General features: G+C 40.1%; 2 protein-coding genes across 3 annotated transcripts in view; both read left to right on the top strand.

Annotated features, from left to right (window-relative positions):
* The window catches only part of ptpn12 (protein tyrosine phosphatase non-receptor type 12), a 58,945-nt gene extending 52,753 nt beyond the window's left edge, over nucleotides 1-6,192 (top strand). Inside the window, exons 14-18 of one of the 2 annotated variants that reach the window (XM_072672537.1) lie at nucleotides 1,730-1,801; nucleotides 3,344-3,414; nucleotides 3,532-3,565; nucleotides 3,707-3,811; nucleotides 4,916-6,192. In XM_072672537.1, coding sequence (XP_072528638.1) covers nucleotides 1,730-1,801; nucleotides 3,344-3,414; nucleotides 3,532-3,565; nucleotides 3,707-3,811; nucleotides 4,916-4,977 — 344 coding nt within the window. In that variant the 3' untranslated portion in view covers nucleotides 4,978-6,192. The remainder of the gene's footprint in view (nucleotides 1-1,729; nucleotides 1,802-3,343; nucleotides 3,415-3,531; nucleotides 3,566-3,706; nucleotides 3,812-4,915) is intronic. The other variant, XM_072672538.1, reaches the window with a different exon arrangement.
* Nucleotides 6,193-10,083: 3,891 nt separating this feature from the next.
* Nucleotides 10,084-27,430, top strand: part of LOC140549168 (uncharacterized) — a 45,085-nt gene continuing 27,738 nt past the window's right edge. Inside the window, exons 1-3 of the mRNA XM_072672536.1 lie at nucleotides 10,084-10,618; nucleotides 14,592-14,789; nucleotides 22,985-23,655. Coding sequence (XP_072528637.1) covers nucleotides 10,120-10,618; nucleotides 14,592-14,789; nucleotides 22,985-23,655 — 1,368 coding nt within the window. The 5' untranslated portion in view covers nucleotides 10,084-10,119. The remainder of the gene's footprint in view (nucleotides 10,619-14,591; nucleotides 14,790-22,984; nucleotides 23,656-27,430) is intronic.

Here is a 27,430-nt window from a genome sequence, read left to right as displayed (position 1 = left end):
TTTCTATTCATTAAAGGTTACAAATAATCTTTAAAATGCATTTCTTCAGTTTTATGTGTTACATTACATCCATTTCTTAATACTAAATCAGTCAAATGTCCATATGTTTTAATATATTAAAAATGATGGCCATGAGGGACTTTTTCATATGGCCTGATATTTTAGCGCATCAAGAAAAGCATTTATAGAGCTTATATAACTATATATAGTTATTGTCATTCACAGGCAAATAGGAGACTCATAATCTGTCATTTATAGGGACCTGTTATTTTTACAGTGTTCCCATGTAAGAAAATGACCACACCTTTTCTTATCTTTCCCTGTAGCAGGTCAGCCAAGATGTGTTTGGCGTCGTTTGCTTTTTGAAAATTATCCAGGACAACAAATAATGGAACTGTTTAGTCTCCAAAACTGTTTAATGCAAACTGCTTTTAATTATCTGACTAAATTGGTACTGGAGGGCCAGAATCCAGTACAGTGTAGCAGGCCCAGGTTTTCACCCCTGGTTTAAATCATTTATTTTGGACAACGTTAAACCGACCTGTTTAAGTTGTGTTCGATGCTGTATGACGGACATTGTACCCAGAAAAGAGCAACAGCAAATGCTGCCTTTCAATAGAAGAACCAGCTATGGTTATGGAGACATGCATGATATGCACATGCATATCACCTATATAATCTATGCCATCCGTTCCACCGTTCCAGGTTTATATGTAAGGACACAAGGCTGGTGCTTTTCTTGATCCTAAAGAGCTAAAACCAGAAAAGGGCTTTTTTGGGAACTTTTTATAGATGCCATACGATGTCCGAAACCACATGAGCAAGTCTACTCAACATAAACAGCAAACTATATATATATATATATATATATATATATATATATATATATATATATATATAGGCTTATGAAATGCATTGTATAAAGTTGAATTCTCATATTGATCCTAAAGACATATGCCTAACTGTGCCAAATAATAAGAAAAATTAGTGTGCATAGAAGTAGATAATATTAGAACCTCAAATCAGTTTCAGAATGAGAAATATTAGCTATAGCCTATCAGCTAGATTACCTGATATATGGTTTACAATAATAGTGACTGGTAGCGCTTAAACTACTTTGTAGCTTCAGTGTAAAATGAAGGAAGCAAACTTCAGGCAGCTGCCTTCAGGCATGCCTTGGCTGAATGGCTACATCGTGGACTTATCGTGAGTTTGCTGTTTTGCAAAACTCTGTCTGAAGTAGGCATGTATGATCGGGAGCTGATTCTCTGCCAAATCAGGAATGGGACTGATTGCATGTGCTGGGAAACAAGCTGCATGGTGGGCTTGTCCCTCAGAGGTTGGCAGTGGTGTGGGCTGCGTGTTACAGCTGTGGAATCATGCACTTACGAAGACGTGAGATGGAACAACTTCTGCCTCTTTCTTGAGCAAGCTTGCCGTGTCTCAAATGCCTTCCTATTTTCCACTTTAGCACTGGCATGGCATTGAGGCCTCATGCCCTGTGAAATAGGGGGTGGCGAACCAAGGCTCATTTGAGACCCTGCATCCCTGATATGAAGCTGATGCAAGTGTCTTGGCTTGTTGTGGGCTGGTTCTGCTCAGTTGCTGGGCTCCGTGTCGATCGCGCAGGGTCCTGAATCACACCGAGAAACAGACTACAGTATGTGTGTGTATATGTGTTTGTGTGTGGTTGAGTTGTGGTGGGTAACCGTGCTCTTGTCTGCTTCAGACAGTGACGAGAGTGAAGACTCGCCTCCCCCTCTTCCTGAAAGAACCCCCGAGTCCTTCTTTTTGGCCACAGGTGCGTCCTGACCATCTCAGCCTGTCGTTTCCGTCTCTGGCCACGCGAGGGCGCCAGAAAGCAGCAGCAGAGCCGTGACTCGCACACGTTTGTATTCATGTCAGGGCTCAAAAGTGCAGGAGGTGTGGAAAATATTCAAGATATCCTCTATGAATCCAGTGTCTCGGCCTTGGAATGGAATTTTTTCCCCCCTTTGTGTTTTATGAATGTACAATTCTGCCGAGTCAGAGTGTGCTAACTGCAGACGTTACTGTGAATGAAGCAGTTTACTGTTGTAAGAAAAGAAATGGCACACGTGTTGAGTTTGAATGATGTACACTTCCATAATCTAACTGTCATGAGCGGTTTCTTGCGTATGGGCAGGGTGAGGTGTTTAAAAAATTCTAATGCAGTTAAATTTACCATTGTCCCTATTAATGTTTGTGCATAAACCACAGTGTTCTGGCTGAAATTAGGGATTTCTATTAGGGGTGGGCAATATGATCATTGTTGTCATGATACATTATATCAATACTTAATCACAGAAACGTTAGTACCTACCTACTAGTTTTTCCCCCGATCACACCGTGCTACCAGTGCCGGGAGGATGAAGGCTGTGTGTGATGGGAGGAAGAGGGAGGGCTGTCCTGCTCACCCAGAGGCCAACAGCCAGGCTTCACCTTCACTCCCTTAGGCCAAAACCATCGACCTCATTACCATAATGTTGAGTTTAGGCCAATACTATACTAATACAATACTGATCCAAACTGACCTTTGCATTTCTGTTGATAATTCAACTGGTTTTTGGTTTAAATGGTTTTGAACATGAATTAAAACCAGTAAGTAAATCATATGGTAGCATTTGCCCTATTGTTTAATTCTAACCAGCCATAATTTGAAAGTAAAAGGCGCAGTGGGACTCTTATTTCCCCACTACCTTTTAGTGACCTGGGCAGAAGCAGCAAAAATGGACAAATCTCCAGAAGGAAAAACGCCTCAAACGCAGCCAAAGAATTTGAAGCACAAATATTACACTATTTGTGATATTACAGATATTTTATGTTCCACTATAAACTATTTCCACACTCGTATGTGGGGTCTTGAGGGCTCCAGAGGTCTGTGTTCTGATAGAAAGGAGATAAAAAAAACAAAAGGATCGGAACTAGTAGTGGTATTTTCGCCCACCCCTAATTTCACTTGACTGGCTTGTTTAAGCATTAGGCATTAGGAGCTTATGCACCACATATAGCTGCTCGAACACTGAGGATAACCTCTGAAAGAGAACCTCTGTTTATCCATTATACATTATTAGCAAAAACAACCAAGTTTTGATTGTTAACCAAGTTTTGATTGTTAAATGCATTACAAATCTTAGATCATTATATATATATATATATATATATATATATATATATATATATATATATATATATATATATATGCATAAACTGTTATGCAGTGATGTGATAGGCCAAAACAAACACTGCCCAAAATCCTTTCTCTCTCTGTCTCTCTATATTTCCTTCTGTAAATTGTTTCTGCTGTTCTCTTCACCTTCTCCAGATCCAGTAGATGTGAAAGTACAGTTGGATGATGGTTCAGTAGTATCAGGAGGAGGTTCTCTTTCTCCCCAGGTAGGCCAGACACTATATGCCACCTGATCATTTTCTTATGCTTTGAGTACCAAGAATTAATGTTCATATGTTGTGTTTCTTATTGTTCTGTTTGTTTGTTTTTTAAAAACCTCACAGACAGGCATGACCACACCAACGAAAACACCCTCAGGTAGGTATAATGCTTACAAAATGTAATTCTCTAATATTTAAAGTTTCAACCTCATAAAATATGATCTCTTAAACATAAAAAATCAGCTCCAGTGTAAATGGTTTATGTAGCCGATAATGTACTGTTCACATACTCCACTAGATGAAGGGCAGGAGAATGGAAAGAGTTCAGACAGTCTGGCAAAAACCACAAGCACTATGGTTAAAACAGACGAGAGGACGGAGAGCAAGCCGGTCTCAGAGATTGGTGAGTGATCCAATTTTATTCTGACTGAATGTGACTCAAACTTCACCACCTGAGGAATAAACAAAACAAGGATGGCATGAGCAGGGCAGATTAAAAATGCTTAAAGGCAATGAAGTAATGAGTGGAAAAACCAGGGCCCATCTCATATCGGCCTCAAAGTTGAATCAGTATTGATGAATATGCAATTAGTAACACAATGTTAATTACCCCCCTTTTTTTGGTTGTGGTATCCACACCTAAACTTTAACATGAGATTAACGTTCTAGAACATTTTTATGAAGAAAACTAATGAGAGAACAGAGAAATTAGAGGCAGTTAACAAAAATTCAAACTGCAAATAATTCTGAGTAATGAACTGTTATGCGATTTATATGATTATTAGTTAAGAAGCTCCTCATGGACTTGGCTTGTAATTTGTTCACTCAGTCAAGTTTAGCGGGCTTTCAGTGCTTCGCAGTAATGGCACTGTTGCTCCTTCTTTAACACTCTGTAAGAACTGTGTGGCAATTGAGAACTGACAATCAAATGTTCTCATCATCACAAAGCAGCTACACAGGAATCAGTCAGAGGACAGGACATCAACAAATCATATAAACCTAAAATTCCTGGTAAGCAAGCAAGGGCAACTTCCTCAGACCCTGCAGGAAGAAACTTTGGGAGAACCCAAGGCTCATAAGGGGGACCCATCTTTCTCTGGTCAGAACTATTTATAAATTATTGATAGAAGTCACTGAACCACCACATACTCTACTGCTCAGGTGTGCAAAATAATTATAATATAGCATAACTAATATAATCATAGTTGAGCTTGTAAGAGTAGTGTGAGTAACGATGATTAATTGTGGTAGTAATAATGATGGTACCCGTCAGTAGAACACTGAGTAACAGCCACAATCAGAGTTTTGCAATGTCTTTGGGAGTTTGACAATCCAACATATACTGAATCTGCAAGAGAATGTGACATAACCAGTCAGGTCCAGGTTCTGACCAATATTTCGAGCTCTATTGAATGACTGGACTAAGGACGAGGAAATAGAAAGACTAGTTTAATGCTGTGCTTTCTGTCTGATTCAGCTCTCTCTTTCTCCTCCCACCCTGCTTTAGGATTTGGAACCCGCTGCACACAACCCAAAGGCCCAAGAGACCCTCCTTCAGAGTGGACATAATGACCGAGGACCTACCCTGGCTGACCCTAAATGCATAAATCCCCACGTACAAATAGACATACACACACACAAACACACACCTCACTACCATCCTCTCTGCTCGAAGTGCCATTTGTAGAAGGAGGATCAAAGACATCTCTCGCCACGTCTCTTCACCCAGTTTCCGACTAACAAACACACAATCAGTATAGCTCTATAGATAATCTTCCATGACGCAGCCGCACTCCTCGTGCTGCACGTGTGCCAGCTGCCATGGGCTCACTGCACTGGTGCTACACCTACTCCTTGCTGGGACCATAAACCTGCCTTATTCACTCTATAGCAAAAAAACAAAAACAAACAAAAAAAAAACAAACAGATTGGACGGACATGACAGTCTGTGTTGCTGTCCTAGCTGGCTTGCTAGCTAGCTAGAGCATCTCTTCTCTATACTTTTACACTCCTAATATGACAAATACAATACGATATGTATCCATGAGGACAAGGAACTACTGTTGGTTGTTTTTTTGTTTGTTTGTTTGTTTGTTTTATTTACGTTGTTTTGTTTTGAACCATTCTTCCCTGCTAACGTCTCGATAGCCATATATGCATTGTTTTATAGGTGTACAGGGCAAGTAGGTATATAATATGACAAATGTGCTATGGCTAAATATTCTTATTAACAGAAGATGTAAGAAGTCTGTGCATGATAACCCCCCCATGTACTATGAACTGTAAATTATTTGCTCTCCTGTTATAACAAATATTTCAGGGTTGTTTGTTTGTTGTTCCCTTTTTTTCCTTTTCAGTGTTTCATTCTCTTATTTTTCCTTTTTTGTTTGTTTGTTTTCTCCAAAGGCTAGCTGTTTCATCAGCCAATCCCTGAGACGGCACGGGCTCAAGATTGTAATGATGCTTTTTTGTAAATTGTATTCTAAAGGTTATTTTTGTATGCGCTGTTTTTTGCTCACTTCATGAACCATGCCCTTGTACCACTGGCCTCTTAGAGCCCACCTGTGCCTTTTTTTCTCGAGAGGACGCCCCTCCTGTCCACTGTAAGGGCAGCGGCGCATGTGTGAATGTGTGTGTTTGTGTGCGCGCGTGTGCGAGACAAGAGATTCACGCCGTTATGTTCGAGCCTCTGGGATCTAAACGACCCTCCTACACAGACCTGTTTGTATGTTGCAGAAATCAATCAACCTCTCAGTAAAAAAGAAAGAAAGACATGAGGAACAAGCTCCTGAAGCCTGTGTTTTGTTTGTTAACAATTCCTCGGCCTGGTGGGCATGCAGTGCGAACGTAGCACTGTTGCCATTGCAGGTACGAGCTCCTTTTAGCAGAAAAGATGTACAAGCTGCACTTACACACTTAATTGTTCTTATGTAATAGTAATCTCATCTCCCACTCCTAACAATGCCTAATTACGGTCTAGATCAGGTTCAACTACGCCAAGCGAGCCTACCTCCAGCTTATAAATGAGAGAAACGATAACTGGGCCATAATAAGATCCTGTGGAGCACCTAGACATTAGAGATGTGGTGCCCGGTCCCTTTAAGCTCTGCACACACCTGGTCTGTTCATTATTCATAAACATTATCTTACATGAGCTAAAGCTATTTTCAAAGTAAACCCTTTAAAATGACCTGGGATATCTGCACTGTACACTATTAAATATGGTCAGATCACACAATCTAACTGTACTGACAACACAAGCAGATCTATTGCTCATGCCTTTCATTGAGCGCCGATGGGAATGTTCCCAGTGCAGGCTAGAAAAAGTAAGTGAACCTCTGTGCTAATGACTTCTTCAAAGTCTAATTGGCAAAAATGTGTTTCGGTGAAGCTGATTAGACTGGAAGTGGGGGTTTCACAGGTGCTTTGCCCTATAAATAAAGACAAATGTGTTTTTCTAAGAATTCAAAGGTTTATTAAAGCACTTTACAGGAAACTGGAAGGGCAGCAGTACATGACCTCAGGCTGAAAAGATGGTGGGTGATGCAACAAGACAATGACCCAAAGCACACAAATAAATCAACCAAAGAATGGCTTAGAAAACGCTACCTTAGAAATGCCAATAGACTGCAACGTATTTGCATCTAGGAATGGTCCAGAATTCCTCCTCAATGTTGTCTTACTTGCAGCAACAGGAAACGTTTGGTGGTGGGAGTGGTGACTGCTGCTAAAGGGTTTCTGCAGGTTATTATTAAATTCAATGGTTCACTTACTTTTTCTAGCCTGCACTGTGGATGTTTACTCGATATGCTCAATAAAATACATGAACAGCAACATCAACAGGTCTGGAACACCAGGGAAAACAACTGAAGTGGGTGATTGCTGAGTCCTTGGTAAAGAAAGACCCCCTTCACAAGTTCTAGTCGAGTCAGTTCACGCTCCCGAGAGGGTGGGCGGAGCATTGTCAAAGTGTATGATCAGGAGGCAGAGGGTTTATTTCAACATGCAAACCACTGCTAGCACTCAAGAAACAAAAAGCCAGGTTAGATTGCTAGAATTAACTTGAATGTGGAGAGGGAAGGGTTCATGGTCTGAATTATACCACATCGACTATCAAACATGGTGGAGGCACTGGTATGGTTTGGGTATGTATGACAGAAAGACCCATAAATAAGCAGTAACTGAAGGCAGCTGCAGTAAAGGTCTGGTAAATCATTTTAATGGAGGAAACTTGGCCTTGGATGATGTCCATAAATTGGATTTGCATCCCAGCATTTAAAAAATATATATAATAGTTTTCCCAATTACTTTTGAGCCTTTGGAAATGGAAGGACTATGTAAAAACTTTGACTGTGGATGTAATTCCTAATTAGTGCAAATTCCAAAAATCGTGTCACGGCACTGTCCAAATACTTATGGAGGTAGCTGTATATGTCAAATTGCCTGAAATTAAAAAACTGTGATTGGTGAATTGGTGAATGGTGATTGCTGTAAGAAACTTTACATATTAGTAGTTTTTCCTGCATTGTAAAAGTGGATTGCGTCAAGCCTGGAGAAGCAAATTCTGAATTGTGTGAATTCTTACAGCCCTAACTAAAACACATGTGGACCGTGGCTATCCTAAAGAAGAAGAAAAAAACAGATCTGGCTGAGGAATGAAAGATGCCTGCCCTCTGTCTAAAACCAATGCACTGCTGCATTCAAGAGCCAAAAAGAAAATCACCCAGAAAAATGTTGGAGTACTAACAGCGCCCCCTTGCTCTGGGGGTGGGAATAGCAGAAAGGTCCTCATTTAGGGCAGCTCTGGTTTTAATGTATGGAATGTGTAAAATCTTACATTCATCGATATTATTCTGATAGCTTGTCGTTTAGGTAAAAAATTACAGCACAAAAAAAAAAAAAAAACATTTTAAAAACTTTTGGCCCCGCTGTACTGAGTTTATGCAGAGGGTGCAGATTTGAGCAGGGTAGCAGGTTAGTGGCATGTTTTGGTAGCACGGCTCTGGGGCTAACACAAGACACCCAGAATAATTCACCAGTGGAAGCCAGAGCCAGGTCCTGACCCACACCGAGCTAACAGAGCCGCTGTGCAGTGGACAGGGCCTTTTATCCTCGCCGTGTGTTGCCTCGTGTTTTGCATGGCCGGTTCCCACTCCGAGATCGTGCTGTTATCAAGAAAACAACTGAGTGCGTGGATTCGGACAGCAATTTTCCACACCATCAAATACTGCCGGCTCGGTGTTTATCCCTGGCCTACTTTACTAAAGCTGCCAATCGCCTGAGGTAGTGAAACCGCCTCGTTAACGTGCTTCAGTCACTGACCCTATCTGTGAAACCTCGTCCACAGCTACGCGCAGACCCGTGGGTCCTCTGCATGCACATATGGGCATATGACCGTACTAGACGAGGCTTCTCCGTCGCCGCTTCGTTAGTCGACCTGTTGCCGCCCAGCCGACACTGAAACACTGTGTGTGAAACACTTGCTGGAGACCATTCAATAAAAGCAGAGGTGCCAAGCAGGGTCTGGAGCCAGCCTCCATCTCCCTGCTCCGCATGAGTGCCCTACTGAGGAGCGCTGGATTTGGGGGCTGAACTGAAGCCAAGCCCCAAGCCAGTTCATCTTCTGCCCACGCTGGGGAACCATTTGAGGGCAGGGGTGGAATTCCCTTGAAGTCAAAGCACAGGCTGACCGGCCCAGGTGGAAATTGCTCTTTTAGGCTGATGTGGAACTTCCCCTGCCTGAATGCTGAAGTACAACTGAAAAAATAGCCCTACAACAACAAATCTTTTTTTTTTTTTTTTTAAATTAATGTTATTTTGACTATTTTGGTTTTAAATTATATAAATAAATAAAAAAATAATAATTAATTATTAATTAATTAATAATATATATATACAATTTATGTGCAATTTATCCGTTTTTTGGTTACAGTGTTGACACTTTTCAATTTACGTTATTTTACATGTTTTAATGTGCAGGCGAAATATAGTGTTTATTTATTTAGCATTGACGTTACCGGTGATCTATTAAATAATAATAATTAAAAAAATAAAAATAATATATATATATATATATATATATATATTTTTTTTTTTTTTTTTTCTCCTCACACACACATATAGTTGGTCGGCCATTAAATGTTCGGAGTTAAATGTTGGCGTATTAAGACATGAGTTTTTGGGTGACACTGACTTCCATTACTCGTTAGCTAGCCAGCTACTTAGCCTCGTAGCTCAACTACAGAAGCCTACTCCGGACTCCACGAGTGTCCTAGCCTGTCAACTATGTTTGTGGTAAAGGGGGAAACTGCGTACAACTTTTAATCTACAACCCCAGATGAACTGCCCTGTAGACCGGTCTGCATTCAAGCAGGATTTAACCCAACACATCACAAACAGAGGCAGCAGTGTTTTCTAATCAGATTAAGAGAATAATCGTTTTCGCATTGCCCCTGGTGGTCTTCCAGCGTGCTACTACTGTCCAGCCTTTCCCGCGTAATGGAGTAGCCGTACTGCGCCATGGCAGCGCCTCGCCGCTCCTCCCCCTCTGGCCTCACTGGGCGGAGGCTCCGCCCTCACGTAGCCACTCCGCGTGTCCATCACACAGAAGCACAGCCTCTCCCGCCTGGTAGTCACGCCGAGGCCCCGCCCATCCCTGCCCCGCTCACAAACAGCAGCAGAGTCGGAGAGTAAATAGAGAAAAGCCCCAAGATGGCGGAGTCGCTGAGCTTCATTCACTTCGGCGCTGCGACCAAAAGCCCGCTCCCCAAGCCTAAGGAACCGAAACCGTCGTCCGAGAACCGGCCGCAGTCCTCCCGGGACCACCATCCCCCGCCGCCTAAGAAAGTTCGCAGCGACGAGAAGAGCCTTAAACCCAAGAAAGTGAACGGAGAAGGCGGAGGAGGGGGAGGAGGCGGCGCGGCGGACAAGCAGCAGCAGAGTTATGGCAGCCCGACAACATGGAGCTTCACTCCCGTCAAGACGAGCAGCCCTGCGGCGCCAGTCCAGCCTCCGCTGCACAAAGTCTTCAAGCAGAGCGCCTTCCTCGCCTCCCCGCCAAAGCCCAAGAAGCTCAAGGAGAAGCGAGAGAAGGAGAAGGAGAAAGAAAAGGAGAAGAGGAAGCATAAGCTGCCCTCGGAGAACAGCGTTAGCGGGCTGAGCAGTGCGGGGATGAAGAAGGAGAACGGGGAGGTGAAGTTGTTGCAGAAAGGTAACGCGCAGTACCGCACTTTTTAAACGGCATTTCCCCCCGTTTATGGGCCAGTTTACCCACTGTGTGAATTCAGTTATTTATTTATTAGTCGTATTTCCTACAGAATTGGCGTGGTTGTCTGTGAATTTCTCTCTGAAAGTGTGTTGTGACAAACATTCAGCAGCTAGCTAGCTTCCCAGGCTAGCTGGCGAGGTTAGCCGTTAAGCTAAAGCTAGCGGGTAGTTTCCCTCGTTTCGCCAAACGGAGAGAGAGAGAGAGAGAGAGAGCGAGAGAGAGAGCGTGTGTGTGGATGTATGGAGTTGAGGCAGGACTGGTCAGAGCTGCACATAATAAAAGTGGCTAACATGTGGACTAGTTTTGGCCACATTGAGGTGGACAGGGCTGAAATGACCCGTAGCTGACAGTGTACTGGACTAGTAACTGGATAGAAAGGAAAGAAGGGGGGGGGAAAAACACCAAGGCCCAAAGTCTCTCTAACTCCTCTCACAGCTGAGTTACAGACTTAGAAAAGTGTCACGCACTGCTACAGCGATTCAGGGAAACACTGGGTAAAATGAATAACATATTTTGTATAAAGTGACCATTAAGAATTTGCCCTTAGCTTTGACCATAACCAGCATGTGCTGTTAGTCTGCAGCCTGCTTCACTAGCAGCATGGCATCAGCATGGCAAACCTGGTGAACCTCCCATTAGGATATGAGTATTGTAAGAAGGCTGGTATCAGTGTGATCAGAAAGTTGTTGGTCTTTTGACATATTCATGGAATAAATCTTTGATTGAAAATGGACAGTCCTGTTTGTGCTGTGCTTTTCAGTTTTCCCCACATATCACAATTAAACAATTTGTCACTTCATCATCAGATGTTCACATGCCACTAAGTTTCAAATGATGTAGAAAAGGCCTAGATCCTCACTTGGCACATCACTTGGCAGAAAATGAGCAGCCCTTGTTTATGTTTGTTGGGTTGAACCGAACCAGAATTCAGAAGCCTGGTTAACAAACTTTTAAGTCAAAGCTAGAATTTCATAAATTATAATTACTACTCCGTTGGACAAATTACACTATTGGAGCGGTTTACAAAATTGCAGAATTGCCAAAACATTGGGAATTGTAATACTTTTGATCCACATTCAGTACTTTTGATTCACACATTCAAATTTGCAGGTCACAGTTAGTAGTTGACCCTTGCAGTAACTTTACAGGCCTCGTCGCACTCAAGACTTAATTTAGGGAATGTGTCTGATTGTCATGAGACCATGGTTTTCAGTAGTTTGATCGTGACCACTCTGTTCTGCATTAATAATAACTCAATAACAGTAAAGGCAACCCACAGTAGATCAGCATAGACGACACATTGTTTAAAAGGCTGATTAGGCTGCGTTGTGTGACTCTAAACTCGACCATGTTACCAACAACGTGAAATAAATCGGCCCGTGAACACAGTAATGTTTCATACAAAGATACAGGTTCAAATGGTCCAGCTTTTGGGCAGCGGTATTTCTCATTCCTGCATTCAAAAAGTTAACAATACATAACCTGTTTGATACCCATTCATACACCCACTCATTCAATAAGTCCATCACTCCCACCACACATTAACTCTCCCGACACTCTCAGGAGAAGCTGTAGCCTGAATCTCCTTTGTAACAAGCTTTGGGGGGATCATTTCACTCACATTGGCTACTAACATTTAATGAATGTGATCCAAAACACTGATGTCATATTAACACTCGAAATCACTGCATCTTCACAGCTGGACTCTGTCTGTGTTTGTTAATAAAGAGGCAGGGTTACTCTGGAAGGGTTGATGTCTGGAATTTTGAATATAGTAAGATGTTTACATGGCAGCGGCCCTTATGTCTGTCAAGAAAAAGCACAAAAATCTTGCACCTTTTTTTTTTTTTTTTTCTGTTTTTGACCTAATTTATCACTTAAATCCAGTAGTGGCCCAAAATGACCCTATAACATTTACTTCTGCTGAAAGTTGCCTTTTGGAGATTTGGCTTCTAGGCCTCCTGGAAGTTTATTATTCAGTTATGTTATGGGAACTACAAACTAATTAAAAAAGTGAAGTGTGCTTACTTAAAGAACACTGTTGTAGGAATGCCATAAAAGAAAATATAACTACAAATTAAAGGTCCAGTGTTCCTCTTGATTATTCCAATGTACTTGGTGATTTAATGAGTAGATTGGATGTTGGATTTATGTGTATGTAAGGTCAGTCAACCAGTGCACATATTTCTGCAAATTAAATTGATTCAGTCTTAAAAAAAAAAAAAAATAGTCTACAGAATTCATAAGTGGAAGCTGAGTTACGACTAAAACACTTTGTGGATTTTACACGTCTTACCCTGTTGTAACATGTTTTTTTCTCCCCATTTTATGCAATTAGCCTACTACAACACTGTGTCTGCTTCTTTTTGCAGTACTGTAAAATGATCTGTGCAGCTTCTTTCATCTCGCAGTGTGCACAGTTGTGTTTGTCATAGTGTCTTTGCAGGAAGCTTATCAAGCTGCTGTTCTCTAACACAGGTTTATGTCATGCTTTACAGCTGATTGGTTTACAACTGCTGAGTTGTTTTCCTGACAACTTCTCCACCAGCGTTAAAAATAAGTAACACACTGTGCTTGACACTGGTGTCATAACTGATTCCCAAAATAAATTTTTGGAATTGAATGTTTTATAATGAAATTATAGTAAAGTATAATGAAGTATTGCATTGTTGTTCATAGTCAGTGTAGGCATTTCGCATATTTTAGTCAATGCTGTTCTTTACACCCAAAAAGAGATAGAAAGGTATGTAATAACTGTTTTAAACCCATAAAGGGTGGGAAATCAGCAAATAACTATTCTTTTAAAGCTGTATGTGCTATATTTATAAAGAAAAATGCGCCTTAACTTTTAGCTCCCCATTGACTACAGAATTTAAATATTGGACAGGCCATAGAACCAACAAGTTAGTTTGTCAAGGTAACATTGTAAACCAAGAAATGATCTTTTCATTGTGTCTTGTTCTGTCCAACACCACCTGACACAGATTTACTGTAGAATCATGTGCTCACCCCTAAGGCTAAATTCTGGTCCATCTGTTTATAAAGCAGTTATGTTTTGACTTTAGTCTCCTTTGAGATATAAGTATTAAATGCCCACCACTTGTTAGAAGTGTCTGGGCAAGGCATGAATTTTGCGAACATGTTCACCCACCACAATTTCAGCAAGTTTCAAAGTCTATAGAGTTCAACAAGTAATGCATTGCTCATAGAAAAATGTATGTTTAACCAAAAAAAAAGTACACAAAAAATTTCTGATAAAGCAAATTCATTTTGGTTTTGACAAAGTTTTCAGCTAGCCAGTTGTGAGAGGCTTGTTTCAAACAGTGATTGAAACACTGATAAGAAACATTTATTTATTGCTAAATCCTATACTTTCTAAAAAACACTGGTGGACTGGCTTTTTTTTTCCATTTACGTTTTGGATGGCTCCATCTATAGCGGGATATCAGGTCATGTGGGATGTTCTTCATCCTAAACAATTGACTACATCCACTCATCTGTCTGACATTATTTGGATGTTTGGTCACACTTAGTTTTGAGCATCTGTGTAGGTGTACTGATGTTTATTAGGAAACTGCAGAAAGTCGATTATCAGAAGGGTTAGGGGACACAGGATTATGTTTAGGCTTTGAGTTGAACTTGAGGTTATGTTAAAGCTACACCTGTAAGGAACTTTACAAGTGCAGCAACTAATAATAAGCAATATAAGCTACCAAGTTGATAATTAAATGCCTAATGCCTGGAGCTCAAAACTCTTACAAGCTACTTGCTGTTTTTTTTGTTGAGTAGCAGTGTGCATGTAATCTTTTACTGAGAAATACTTTTTGTAGAAGTCACAGTGGTTGAATGAGTGAGAGCCCAGAACAAGATCTCTTTTTTCCCCACTAACTAAATTTCATTGCTGTCTCTGTTCCAGAACACATCCTCAAAGACAAAGTAAAGGACAGAGAGCGAGAGAAAGAGAGAGATCGAGAGAGGGAAAAGAAGAAGGAACGAGATAAAGACAAGGATAAAGACCAGGAAAAGGAGAAAGACAAGGAGAAGGAGAAGAAGAAACACAAATTGATGAATGAGATCAAACGAGAGAATGGAGAAGTCAAGTTGATGCAGAAAGGTGAGTGATGTGTCTCTCTCAACTCATTATTTGATAAAACTACTGGAATAGCAGTGTGCATGTGTGTTTCGGGTCTCCTGCATCAGTCAAGAGCGAGGCCTTGCTTGCGTAGCACAGCTTGCTGAAAAATCATTGCAGCATTTGTGAGGATATTTATTTCTGCTGTAATCAAGTGTGTAATCTCCATGACAGTTTTCATGCTGTAAGTGGTTCGTTAAAGTATTAGCAATTTCAGGCCACTAGAGTTGAGCATTTATGGAAGAAAAATGATAATTGTAGTTGTTTTGATGGATTGATGTAATTACCTGAAGGGGTTTTATTTTAAGCATACATTTATATGTATAGTCAGAGTGCTTTCTGGGACAACTTGAAATTTGTCACTGCAAAAGATTATGATTCAGCAGAACACTTAGAATATTCTGGCACCTCTAGCAGTGTTTGTTTTCTATTCTTCAGACTCTGCACACCAGTGTCTTAAAAAGTACACAAAGACAAGTCATGGTAGCATTTTGTGGATATCTGTGAAGTTTAAACAAAAAAAAAATAATGAGGTTTGTTTTGAGCATGTTTATTTAGTTTTATCAACTGAAAAAAACATGTAAAAGCATTTTTCTGTGTTAAATTGCAATTTACAGCCATGAATTTCTTGGCAGTTATTGAGATTGTGGTCGACAGTGGTTAATCTTTACATCTGAACTGAAGGATCTTCAATACTGTGTAAGGTTTATTTTGCTGTCATTGTAACAAAGCATTCCAATCAAAACAAGTAATGTCAGGTTTATAAGACACTGCTAGCATAGAGCAGCAGCATTCATCACTTGAATCACACCTAAATATTATGGGACCCTGATGTAAATAGAGACAAATACAAATTGACACTGAATTTGATCAATGCCACCCATCACAGTGATACAACAACAGTGATATGTATGCTTGTAGTTAACAAGCTAATTATCATTCATTGTCCAAAGCAGACATAAACAACATTATGTATTTTACTCTATAAGAGGCTGGCTACATGCCTTTTGTTTGGTTCTGTTGGGTATGTTTCTGTGTGCTAGCACATTAAGACAAGAAGGGACTATTTATCTTCTGTAAAGGTCATGATGTTTCTATGTGAAGTTTTCCAGGAAACAGTGAAGTTTTATGGGGTGAGTTAAAAGGGGGTTACTTTGAGGAGTGCTAAAAAGTTTCCCCATCCAAAAACTCAGAACAGGAAACTTATATGTGGCAGTCTGAGGTACACAGCCATACCAAAGACTGAAACCTACTTACTAAATTTCACATCGCTGAGCTTATTTTGAATGTTTTTTTGCGTTGCGTGGTAATCCAGTATTATCAGGAGTAATGTTGTAGCAGGGAACAGTGATCGTTCTGGCTATGGGAGCATGTTTTTACACATGCTAATGGACTCTGTGAATAATCTCAGAAGTGTGGCTGGAAGAAAACAGATGGCTCTGTACCTCAGTTCTCTTTTGCACTTTAACATTTATTTATTTTATTTAAAAAATATATAAAAGAAACAATGGGCACTTACTCTACATGTTGAATCCAGTCAGTTCGAACAGTGGCCTAGCTCTGGTCATGACCAGAAGCTTTACTAAATGGCAATTTAGATTTTCTGTAAAGGCGGTGCTTGCTTTTTTGTTCTGTGGTTTTTGCATTGAAGATTAAATGAGGGGGAACCAAGCAATTCAACTGGCCGTGACGGCACAATTATGGCGGCCCAGCATTTATTTTCAGGTTTGTTTTTCAGTAATTTATTACACAAACTTAGAAGCAGTTTATTGTTGACTTCTGTGCTGTCTCTTTCAATATTTGTTTTCATATCGTTTTGGAGGCCACGTCGCTCTAGATGGATCTTTTTATTTTTTCCCTGTTGTGTTCATGTACAAGAATTGGGTCTGAAGTAGCGTGACTGAAGCATTTTCAGCTTTCTGTGAGTGTGCTTTTGTTTACGTCTTGATGTGTGGGAGCGAGACACCTAGAAGGAGAGAGAGAGAGAAGTTACAAGTGGAGAATGCCTTTGTGAATAAAATTCCTGGTTTGTAGCTCGCTTATGAGAACGCTGCAGCCTTGATCAACGGCATTGTTTCCATATTGGATCTCTGCTTAGCTGTGTGAAATGAAGGAGAGAGCTGAAAGTGTGAGTGACCAGCACAACACAGTCATAGGGGGGAGTTTCCCAGAAGCTTCACAACACAATCACTAACCAATGAGCTCAAGAGGACATCTTTGTTGATTCCTCCCATAAAACAGGGTGACCAACTCTAAACCCGAAATATCAATTCAACTCATTGAGGGAAAGCAAGCAAACCTGGATGAGCCAGTCTACTAAATGCACCTAAAAACAGAGGAAACACTCATCAGACCATTTACTCGATTGTTGTGCTGTCAGATATAAGGCTTTATCCTCTAAATGCATGTGATTTGAACCACAGTTAGCTGGGTGTTCCTGGCTACACATTGGTGTTCGTGGACCAGTGGTTCTTTGATAATTTAGATGCATCGCTGTTTAGAGTCCAGCTGCCTTTAACTTGAGCAAATAATTGCTTGTTTAGCCATTGTCTAGCCATGCTGCAGAAAGGGGATAGGAACGTTACGTCAATGCATACCCTCTATATTTGTTATATATATAATGTCATTTTATATAATATAAAAATATAATATGTTAGTCAGATATACGTAATTAGTTTACTATTGTACAACTGTAGTCTTCTGCTCATTCTAAAGCACAATTACTGTTTGTTTACTGAATTTAACATGACATGTAAAAGTATTACCACATATTACAACATAATTACCACATATTACCACATAATGCTTTATGTTTTATTTTCTCCAGTATGATAAATTCAAACAATAGGAATTGTGTCTAAAATGTGCAAAAAAGTAAAGGCAAAGAAAAATGAAAGGATTAATTTTATAAATTAAATTGTGACACATTTTAAATGATGTTCTTCATTCAGTCTGCACTTTTATTGTCTGAAGCATCTTTCACAGCAGCCCGCCCCTTAATTGTAATCATCCAATAGAAACACAAGGTGGACCTAAATTACACACATCAACAGTCTTTCCCCGTACAACACGAGTGTCCTCGCTCTGGAAGCCTCCTTCCTCCTCAAATCCTCCGAGGGCATTTAAAGAAGTGATTCCAGGCGACTGACTGAAGGACCAAAGGCTTGAGTTGAGGAAGCAGGAATATCAGATGCAGAGATATCAGATGCACCATAAGTCGAGTGTTCGTTAGCAAAGTTGGCCTAGCATCTTCCATTCTAAACTGAAGAGTCTCACATCAGACATGTCTTGGCTGACCAGCTGCATCTTGGGTCAGTGATGAATCAAAGTAAATGAGAATGTTGATCATAGATTCATGTGTAGTTATGGTTTTGGTGTTTTGGTCAGATGGTAATAAGCAGTGTGATTCAAAGTGCAGCATTAGAACTCCGAACACTTGAGACACAGGGCTTTGGAAAATTTTGCAATTTATCTTTGGTAAAACCTAAGACACTGCAGCTGCAGTACTTCTGTGGGTTTAGTTTCTGTTAACTGAAGTGCAGCCTTAGCCTTGAGGATAATAATGTGGTCATGAACGTATGTGATAAGCTAGTTTGATGCTGTGGTCGTGATGTGAGATATGAAATTGATTATACAAATTCAGTGTGTGGCTCGCTGTGGCTGGATGTTAAGATAGTACAGGTTGTGAAAATGAGAAGCTTGTTTGCTGTGTAATGACGATGAAATAATTGAAATTATTTTTCAACTTTATTCAGCAGTAACCTATCCTGCTGTTCCTTCAACAGCACTGTAACCTCTCGATAATGTTGAAACTTGCAAAAAGTGCTTTCAGGACCATCAGTACAAATGGAAGTATATTTCTGTATTGTGAGACTGTTGGCACACAGCGTTATAAGTTTTTCCTATGTTTGAAATGACTGTAATATAAATTATAAAACATTACCTCTTCATTTTGGAACCAAATTTACATTCTAAGTTTCCTCTTTTTAAAAATGATGTGAGGTAGTCAGTTAACTGTTTTGAACGCCATAATCAGTCTTTTCTACAGTTTTCGCTACATTTCTTATAGGGAAGATGTGGAATATTTACAAACCTACCAGTTCATTTTTGTGGTGATGGGACTGTAAAGCAATAATTTTGCTCATATTTACACTGAAAAAGTGGTCCATCCATTCAACCTAAAAACCAAATGACTTCATGTGGGAACAAATAATTGAACTGGGTTTATTTAACTCTGATCTAGTGCATCTAACTTGTGTCATAGTGGCGTTGAAGTTACTGCTTTTGATGATATTATCACGGTCTTGGAACGTGGGACATACTGGTTTTAAATCTGCTCATGGGAAGAATGAACATGTTTCAGTCTGTCCATTCTTGATTAAAAGCTCGGTTTTTACACTCCCCTTTTCTCTTTTTAAAGCGCGCCATGTGAATTAACTTAACCCCGACTCGCTTTCATCTCGCTCTCACTCACTCAAGTCGCAGCGCTCATCATAATGCACTGGTCTGTTTGGCAGAGTAGCGTCACATGTGATATTTACGTCGTACGTGATTTGGTCTATGAATTTCCTGGACAGCTGATTTGGTACTGTTACAAAAAAAAGGTTTTGCTGGTTAAATTATGCACTAAATAGAAAAAGATTTAATTGTTAATTAGTGTTAGAGTATAAATCTGAGGTGTAATGTTTCCAGGGAAGCGCAAACTTTTGCTCAAGCCATGCCAGAGAGAAATTATGCATCCTTCTCAAGGCTGTTAGTTATAGATAAGCTGATGGTTATATATATCTATTAACTTCGGGAGAGCTGAATGTTTAGGTGTTGCTGTGTACTGTGCTAAAAATGGTGTTAATTTTATTGCATTTGTAACCTTGCAGAAAGTAGTATTTCTGATCTATGAGGTTTTTTGAACATGAAATTTGAAGCTATATTGAATTTCTGTGTCTGCTCACAAATTCCTTATTTACTGACTATATGAACACAGATGGTTCGAGCAAATACTGGTCACTGTGTCGAAAGATCCCCTGCAAGTGAGCTGTTCTTTACTTATGGGTGCAGTACTCGGTGGAAAGGTCAAAAGCAATGAAGAGTGAATTGCAATATTATCTCAAGTTGCTGAGATATTTGAACAGGTGTCGACCTTCGCTTTGAGTTTTTGTGTTTATTCACCAAAAGCACAGGGACTTTACTACTGTATGGACTTCTGATGGGCTACCATGACCACACTGTCTTGAGTCACTAGAGACAACTACATTTTTGTATGAGCAGGCTTAAGCCATAATGCTCGTCTGCACATTAGGTTGGCTAAGATTAGATCAGTGGAGGTTTCAGCCTGTGGGCTGAAAGTCTGTGTGCAGTGTTGGAGGAGAGGCAGCGTGAAAAGTTATGCTGTCCATCAGTTTAGGCTGTAGTTTTGGTTAGGTTTGCCAAAAACGTGTTCCCTGTCCAGAGCCTCACGAGAAAATGCACTCTGAAGTCAAGGGGTAGTTTAGAGTTAACTTGAGTGTCACTACACCCCTCAGAACAGATCTGGAAGTGTTGACCTCACGCTTCCTGCAGAGGTCCGGTGCTCTTCAGCGTTCACATGCACCTTTGTATATGACGTGGCTCTTTATGAGCTGTGTCTGTTTAAGTGATCGCCTGGTCTGCTGTCCCAGTTGTGAACGGGGCTAATAGGGGGAGGGGTGCTGGAAAGGGCAGGATTAGCAGCTATCGCTTTGAAACCAGACATCTCTCTCTCTCTCTTTTTCTCTCTCCATTTTAAGGTTGGGTGATTACACTTATTGTAGTAGCAAATTAGATGTCTGTCTTTTTTCCACAATGGTGAAGAATAGCTGAATGGCTGTTCAGTTTATTTATTTTTTTTGTTTAAAAACAAAACACACACTTTATTATTTTGAAATTGTAACCTTTTTTTTTATTATTATTAAGCGCACCGTCTAGGGAGGCGTCAGTGTGGGAGTTGTTTAATGAACATTTATGAAATTTAGAAACTCAGAGTGCAACTAACTGGATCAGCATTCAAAATACATAATCTTTATTTCTGTAGAGTTGAAAATGCAGTGCAATGAATAAAATGCAGGTATTTTAGTGCTGCTGTAGGTCAGCATCACCTAATTCAGCTCTTCTGGAGTTAGAGAAATAGACAATCAAATATCAGTATATTATACTTTTTTATTAATAAGCAATTATATACAGATACTGGTATGATTTGATATTCTGCATCCACAAGACAGACTGCACTAACGCTAACTACTTGGTGTCATGAAGCTGGTTTCACACTAAAACTTGTATGTGCTGCTTTTGCTGCTCACGTCCACTCAAACACTCTGTAGTGAGGAAGGGTCTGCATATGTGTACTGGCTAGTTGGTGACCGCACGCTAGCTTGCAAGATTATTGCAGATGCTACCTTTTCTTAGCTAGTTTAAAGGCTGTTAACTAAAAACCTGGAGGACCAGCTTGGGCCGACACCCGCTTCCATGCTAAATCTGTTAGGATGAATCCTCGTAAGTTTTGAGACTGGTTTTGTTCAGAAATTAATAAAGCTGAACTTTTGTCCATGTTGGAGGGAACTACCAGAAACCTCGCTTTTTTTCTATTGTCTGTGGAGACTCTGGTGACGTGCAGAGCTCATAAGTTGAAAATGTGAACTTTACATGACCCTGTGCATCTGCCGCGGTGGACTCCATTTACTGCTGCTCTTTGCACTAAGCTCGGTGGAAATCCATGTTCTGTGTTGGCATTCCTTTGAAAACACAGGATGATAACCGCCTCAAGAAATATCATGGTTTTACGGCATCACAGTATCCAGTATTTTACAACTCTTCCTAATGTTCTTATTATTGTCTTGTTGTACATTGACTCAAAAAAATGAAAAGAATGATGTTTAGTTAAAGCTGAAACAGTTTATTATTGAACGTAAAGGTAAAATGTCTCCCTTTTGAACATAATTAAGGTAAAATATATTGTTTCCAGCTAATGATTATTTTCATTTTGGAGTAATATGCAGTTTCTTTTTTTCCATTTATTGATTAATAGTTTGTTTTTTAAACTGAAAATGGTAAATTCATGGGATTCAGTGTTCAGTTGCACTTTTCTCCCAGTACCAGTATTTAGCAAATGTGCATGGTATGATACCTATTCATTTTCATACAATGCTATATTTCCTTATCTTCCACATTGCATATAGGTGCAGATGCAGAAAGTAAACGGCTCATTTGCTACTCCAAAGAGTCAGACGTCCATCCTTAAAAGCATCATTTAGAAATGTTTATCCTCACAAGAGCATCTCTCTTACTAGCTGAAGCTTTTATTTATTTATTTTTTGCCTTGGCTCATGTTTGACTGATGTCCAACTGGATGTTTTGTCTCTTTCGCTTCCATTTAGCTGTTTGTAGTCTGCTACTTTTGTTCCTGATCTGTTTACACACATAGCGATGGAATTCAGATACACACAAAAACAAAATACAGCCTTAACCAGTATGACTCAAAGGTTAATAAGAGGGCATGATGTTTTGTGATTACTTGGCTAATCATGTCTGAGTAAGTCCTAATTGCATAGAAAATATTTTGCTCTGTTATTCTCTATCCTCTGCTCTGTCTCTGTGGATATCCGTTAGGTAGAAAAGTGCCTGAAGTCATGCACTTGAGGGGGAAAAAAATGTTTCCTGGATTCCCAGCATGATCACGGTTCGTGTGTAGTTCTGTGAACACAGATCATTTTTACACCTCTATCACTTCTGACTGCCTTCAGAGGATTCAGGTTGTCGCTTGGCAGGTGTGATGTGCTCATCTGAGTGAATGTTGAGAAGTCTTTCAAAATATAAACCAGGTCTCCTTAGTCCTGTTAAGCTATAGTACACCAAGACAGATTGGTGCTCCCCATGCCTGCTAATCAATCACAAACACAACGCTAAGTGGAAAATGCAGTATGGAGAAATCCTTCAGAAATAGGGTGATTTTATTTTGTTTCCCTGTTTTATTTGCAAGCTGTATTAATTGCTCTGGTTTGAATATGAACTAATTAGATGGTCCGGGTGCTGTTGCAGAATCTTTTCAGATTTGTTACAGAATTAGATCAAATTATTTTTCTATATCATTCCAATATCATTCACTATATGCTCAGATTTTTCTTTTCTTTCTTTACACACAGCTAAATTATCCTCTCTTTTCTGTCTAGGTGATTTGGAAAAACCAAAGGTGAACTCGGAGGAGCTTTTGCTCAAGAAGGTGAAGAAAAAAAAGAAAAAGAAACACAAAGAAGGGGAGAAACGGAAGCGTCCCAAGATGTACAGCAAGTCCAGCCAGACACTGTGTTCGGCCCTGCTGAGCCCGGACCTTCCGGGCCTGCTGTCCAAATCTGAGGCAGAATTCAAATCCCCTCTTCCTGTCTCTAATGCCCTCTCGCTCTCCTCCTCTTCTGTCAGTGCCAAGCAGGACAAGAACTGCTGCCCTGTGTCCAGTTCCGGGTCCGGGGACACGGTTGCTCCGAAAGTTTCCCAGTTGCACTCCAGGCTGCCAGGGCTGGATGGCCTGGAGTTTGGCCGCTTTGTTCACGTGGAGCAGCAGCCGAATGGTGGCGCTTTGGTGCTGCATGCGTACAGCCGGGAGCTCTCTGTCCTGTCTCCAGAGGAGATGCAGAGGTTTGCGCAGGAGTTTGTAATGTTAGCGTTCTGCGAAGACGAGAACGGTGCAGCGCACTATGTCATGGGCATCATCCACGGAGCCGCTTCCTACCTCCCTGACTTCCTGGATTATTTCTCGTTAAAGTTCCCCAACTCGCCCGTGAAAATGGAGATCCTGGGGAAGAAGGACATCGAGACAACTACTATGGCAAACTTTCATGCTCAGGTGAGTCAGCGGCTCTAGTTCTGTCTCATTTTAAGGCATTTGCCCCTGCGTATCACAGAATCAGTACTGACGCCAACAGCATGAAAAACGTTTTTCACAGTTTCCAGATCAGCGGCATTTGATAAGACTCCGGGCTTGGTTGCCATTGCTGGATGAGCTCTTTACTGAATGACTTACTTGATCTTGAAAACAGCCTCATAATTGTCAGGTTCACTATCAGGGAGAGCCTCTGTGCAGAGTGGGAGGTAGATAAATTTTCTTTTCTTTTAACTGAAATCTAATCTGTAGCTCTTGTACAGAGAACGGAGAGTGGGCAGAGTGTGCTATAATCAAATACCAGTAGTTTCCCAGGACTACTGACTTTGCCTCATATAGAAAAATGCTAAGAAGCTCTCCGTGATGGAAATATCACATTCGCTTGACATTTAGATCTATGATGTAATGCAAATTTTAATCCAGTTTCAGGCAGTGAAAGGGCTAGACTTAAATCTACTGAAAGGTGATTGTACTTTATATATTCACAGTATGTGGCCCAGAGTTGCAACCATATACACTTATTGCTCTGTCTGAGGAGGCTCATTTTGCTTTTCCGAACAGCTGCCAAAAGATTATTGATCCTGTGCTAGTGAGGTGTAACAGTGAGACATTGTGTCAATTTAACAGCAGATCAGATCCACCGGCCTAGGCCAGTTTTTGGGGTAAACAGTTTAAAAATTGAAACCGAGCCACAAATTCAATTAGCAATCGTTTGTTTTAAATTATAAGACCAAGATTTATCTTTTTTTTGTAGTTCCTTGATTTAAAAACATAGATTCAGTGATTTCTATTCATTTCTAAAACAACCCAGACTGACTTGTCTTCGATAGGCCAAATCAGTCTTTCAACACACATGACGAAAAGCTTAGGTCTGTGTGGATAACTTTGATTGTGCTGCTGTGGTACAGCAGGAGTTTGTACCCAGACGGAGTTATTTAACCTGGATATTGTAAAACCAGACACTGATGATTGTGATTGAGTGATTAGAGCTGGACTGGCCAGTGTTTTTGATGCCGATGTTCATCTCTGATACTGATTGAGGGCTGGCCTTGATGCCGCGATGCAAAGTTTCCAGGCAAACTTGGTAAAACATCATCCTGCAGAACTTTGCGATGTTTCAAGCATTGTCTCTTAAGATGAAATGCATTTTGGTTTTTGGAGTCAACCACATTTAAAACACAGAACTCAAACTCTGAGCACCAGCTGAGAGAACCTGTGAATTCCTGTGCAGAACTCCACTATGAAGCTCAGTTTATGGTTAGTTGGTAAATTGTCATTAAACGCTCCAAATGTTGTTGGTATTAGCAAACCTGTTTGTTTCACATTCCTTTACTGGTGTCAGTGTTACGTACAGCAGTTTTACTGCCTAATATCTACTGTTACAGTTGTGGCACTACTTCAAATAACTTGCTACACGGCTGGTCGAATGCAGGTTATACTCCCCAAAGTATCAGCAACTGTTCGGACTGTCGTGGTCTTAAAGCTTAAAGCTTTACACTGAGTTATGGCCAAAAAAGACAACAACTGAAAGTCTTTAATATTTCAGATACAAAAAACACGTTGTTCCCTTTGATCACTTGGAAGTAATCTGATATTAACATGGTAAATGTGCAATTAATACAAAGCTAAATAAATTACTTTCTTATGTCTTCCTTAACTTTTCACATTTCCGTTTCACTCAGTGTTGCAGTGTTCCAGCTGCAGATTTAGGGTGGTCTTCAAAAAGCTGCTCTGCAAAAATTGTCCCATTCTGAGACTGGACTTAAATATTAATCAGGAGAATCCCTCTCGCTTAGGTTCTGCCACCTTTTGCTGTAGAAGGTCTCCCTCTCTAATGCAGACAGTTCACCAAAAGTCTAGTCCCCTCGTCACACATTAGCTTTTTCTGTGTAGTTCTATACGCACACATGCCCCCCCGCCCTGCTCTGTGTCATTAATAGAAACTTGACCTCTATAAAACGCCAGGCCAGCAGTATCTCGCTGCTCCAAGCAGATACTCCTGTGCTTGTGTCTGTCTGCGTGTATTTGTAGCTGGGTTTCTCTTGGCTGTAAGTGGCTGCTGAAAACAAGAAAGCCAGGAAAATAATTCAAGTAAAGGAAAAACATTGCCATTGATGGCTGGTGATGGAACCTAAGGTTGCAGCGGTATGAGATTTTCGCGGTTCACTGTTTAAAAGTATAAGATCCTTAAGAAATTTGGAGGTTCTTCAGTTTGAACTGTGGTGGAACCATCAGGCAGGCCTTTTCTTGTAAAAACATTTTCTTGAAGGTTCATCAGAGCACTATAAAAGGTTCCTCCACAGAAGTTCCTCTTGTATCTTGTACTTTTAACAATGTATGAAAACGTCAAAAATCTTTGCATGTTATCCTGGTATATGGTTTTCACGACAAATGTTCTTTGTCTTATGCTTTTTTTATCATTAAAGGAATTGGATTGAGCAAAAAGTTTTACTGTAGTTAAAGTTGTGAAACAATTTATTATTGAAAGTATTTATTGCATTCTGTATTATTCTGATTGTCTCACTTTGAAAATAGTAACAGATTGGTGGCATTCTCTTTTTGGTCGCATTTATTTTTTCTTTTTAGTATCAGTATTAAGCAAATGTACGCTATATGATTACCATCAATGTTCATAAGGAAGTATACCTTAAAATAAATAAATAATAACAATAAAAATTAAAGGTATACTGTTGCAACCCTAGATGCAACATGTAGTCCTATCTTCTATTTCATAACATAGCTTCTCAAAGTACTCTTGATGGAGATTAACGCTAGGTCGGCATACATCAAAAAGTGCCAAAACAGAAGAATATGGGACCCATCACAGTCCTTAATAATTATGGACTAATTGCCCTCCCTCATACTACCAGAAATCAGGTGGCTTGTGGAAAAAAGTAGCTGACAGTGTTCTGTTAATTAGCAGTGATTTGTTTTATTAATTGAATGTAAACAATACTTTTGTTTTAGTATTAGCCCTCATGGATCACGTCACTGAGCCTTAGGTGGCCATGACCCTGTTGACGATTCACCACCTGCCTGACATTTTGGAGATGTCCTGACCCAGTTCTCTTGCCATTCCAATTTGACCTTTGTGGCTCACATCCATTTTTACTTGCTTTTAACACATCTTCAAAAACATATTATATACAAATTTTGTATGAAATTAAAAGAACTGATCTCTATGTGCTGCAAATGTTCTTTAAAAAGTAATGTCATATTTTATTTGTTTTGATATTTGATGTTTTTTTTTTTTTTGTTTGTTTTTTTTGTAGAATTATTATAACTAATCAGTCCGATCAACTTGTGATCAACTTAAAAACCATGGGCTCATCTAAGCGGCTGGCTGAGGATCCTTAATTAATGCTAGTTAATGCTACAAAATAGGGGAAGGCTATAAAAACGTATCCGAGCACAGGGATACTGTCAAAGAATACTCAGAACTGCTCATATGCTGCACAGAAAGGCAAAGCTAGTAGAAACTTTTGCTTACCTGTAAAATACAGATTGAGCTGCATGTCCACAATTGATCTATTATCTTTTTACGTTCATCAAAGAGAACAAATGTTAGCATTTACATAAATTGTTACTCAGACAAGGTTGACAATTGCAGATGATTTTGTAGTTAACAAAACACTGAATGTATCTGGTCATGATATTTAGCACTGCTTGCCCAACAGAAGTCCTGCTGCGGCGCTAAGTGTGTGTGTGTGTGTGTGTGTGTGTGTGTGTGTGTGTGTGT

Source organism: Salminus brasiliensis, chromosome 2, assembly GCF_030463535.1.
Source record: "Salminus brasiliensis chromosome 2, fSalBra1.hap2, whole genome shotgun sequence".
NCBI lineage: Eukaryota > Metazoa > Chordata > Actinopteri > Characiformes > Bryconidae > Salminus > Salminus brasiliensis.
This window is presented reverse-complemented; position numbering and strand designations above follow the sequence as displayed.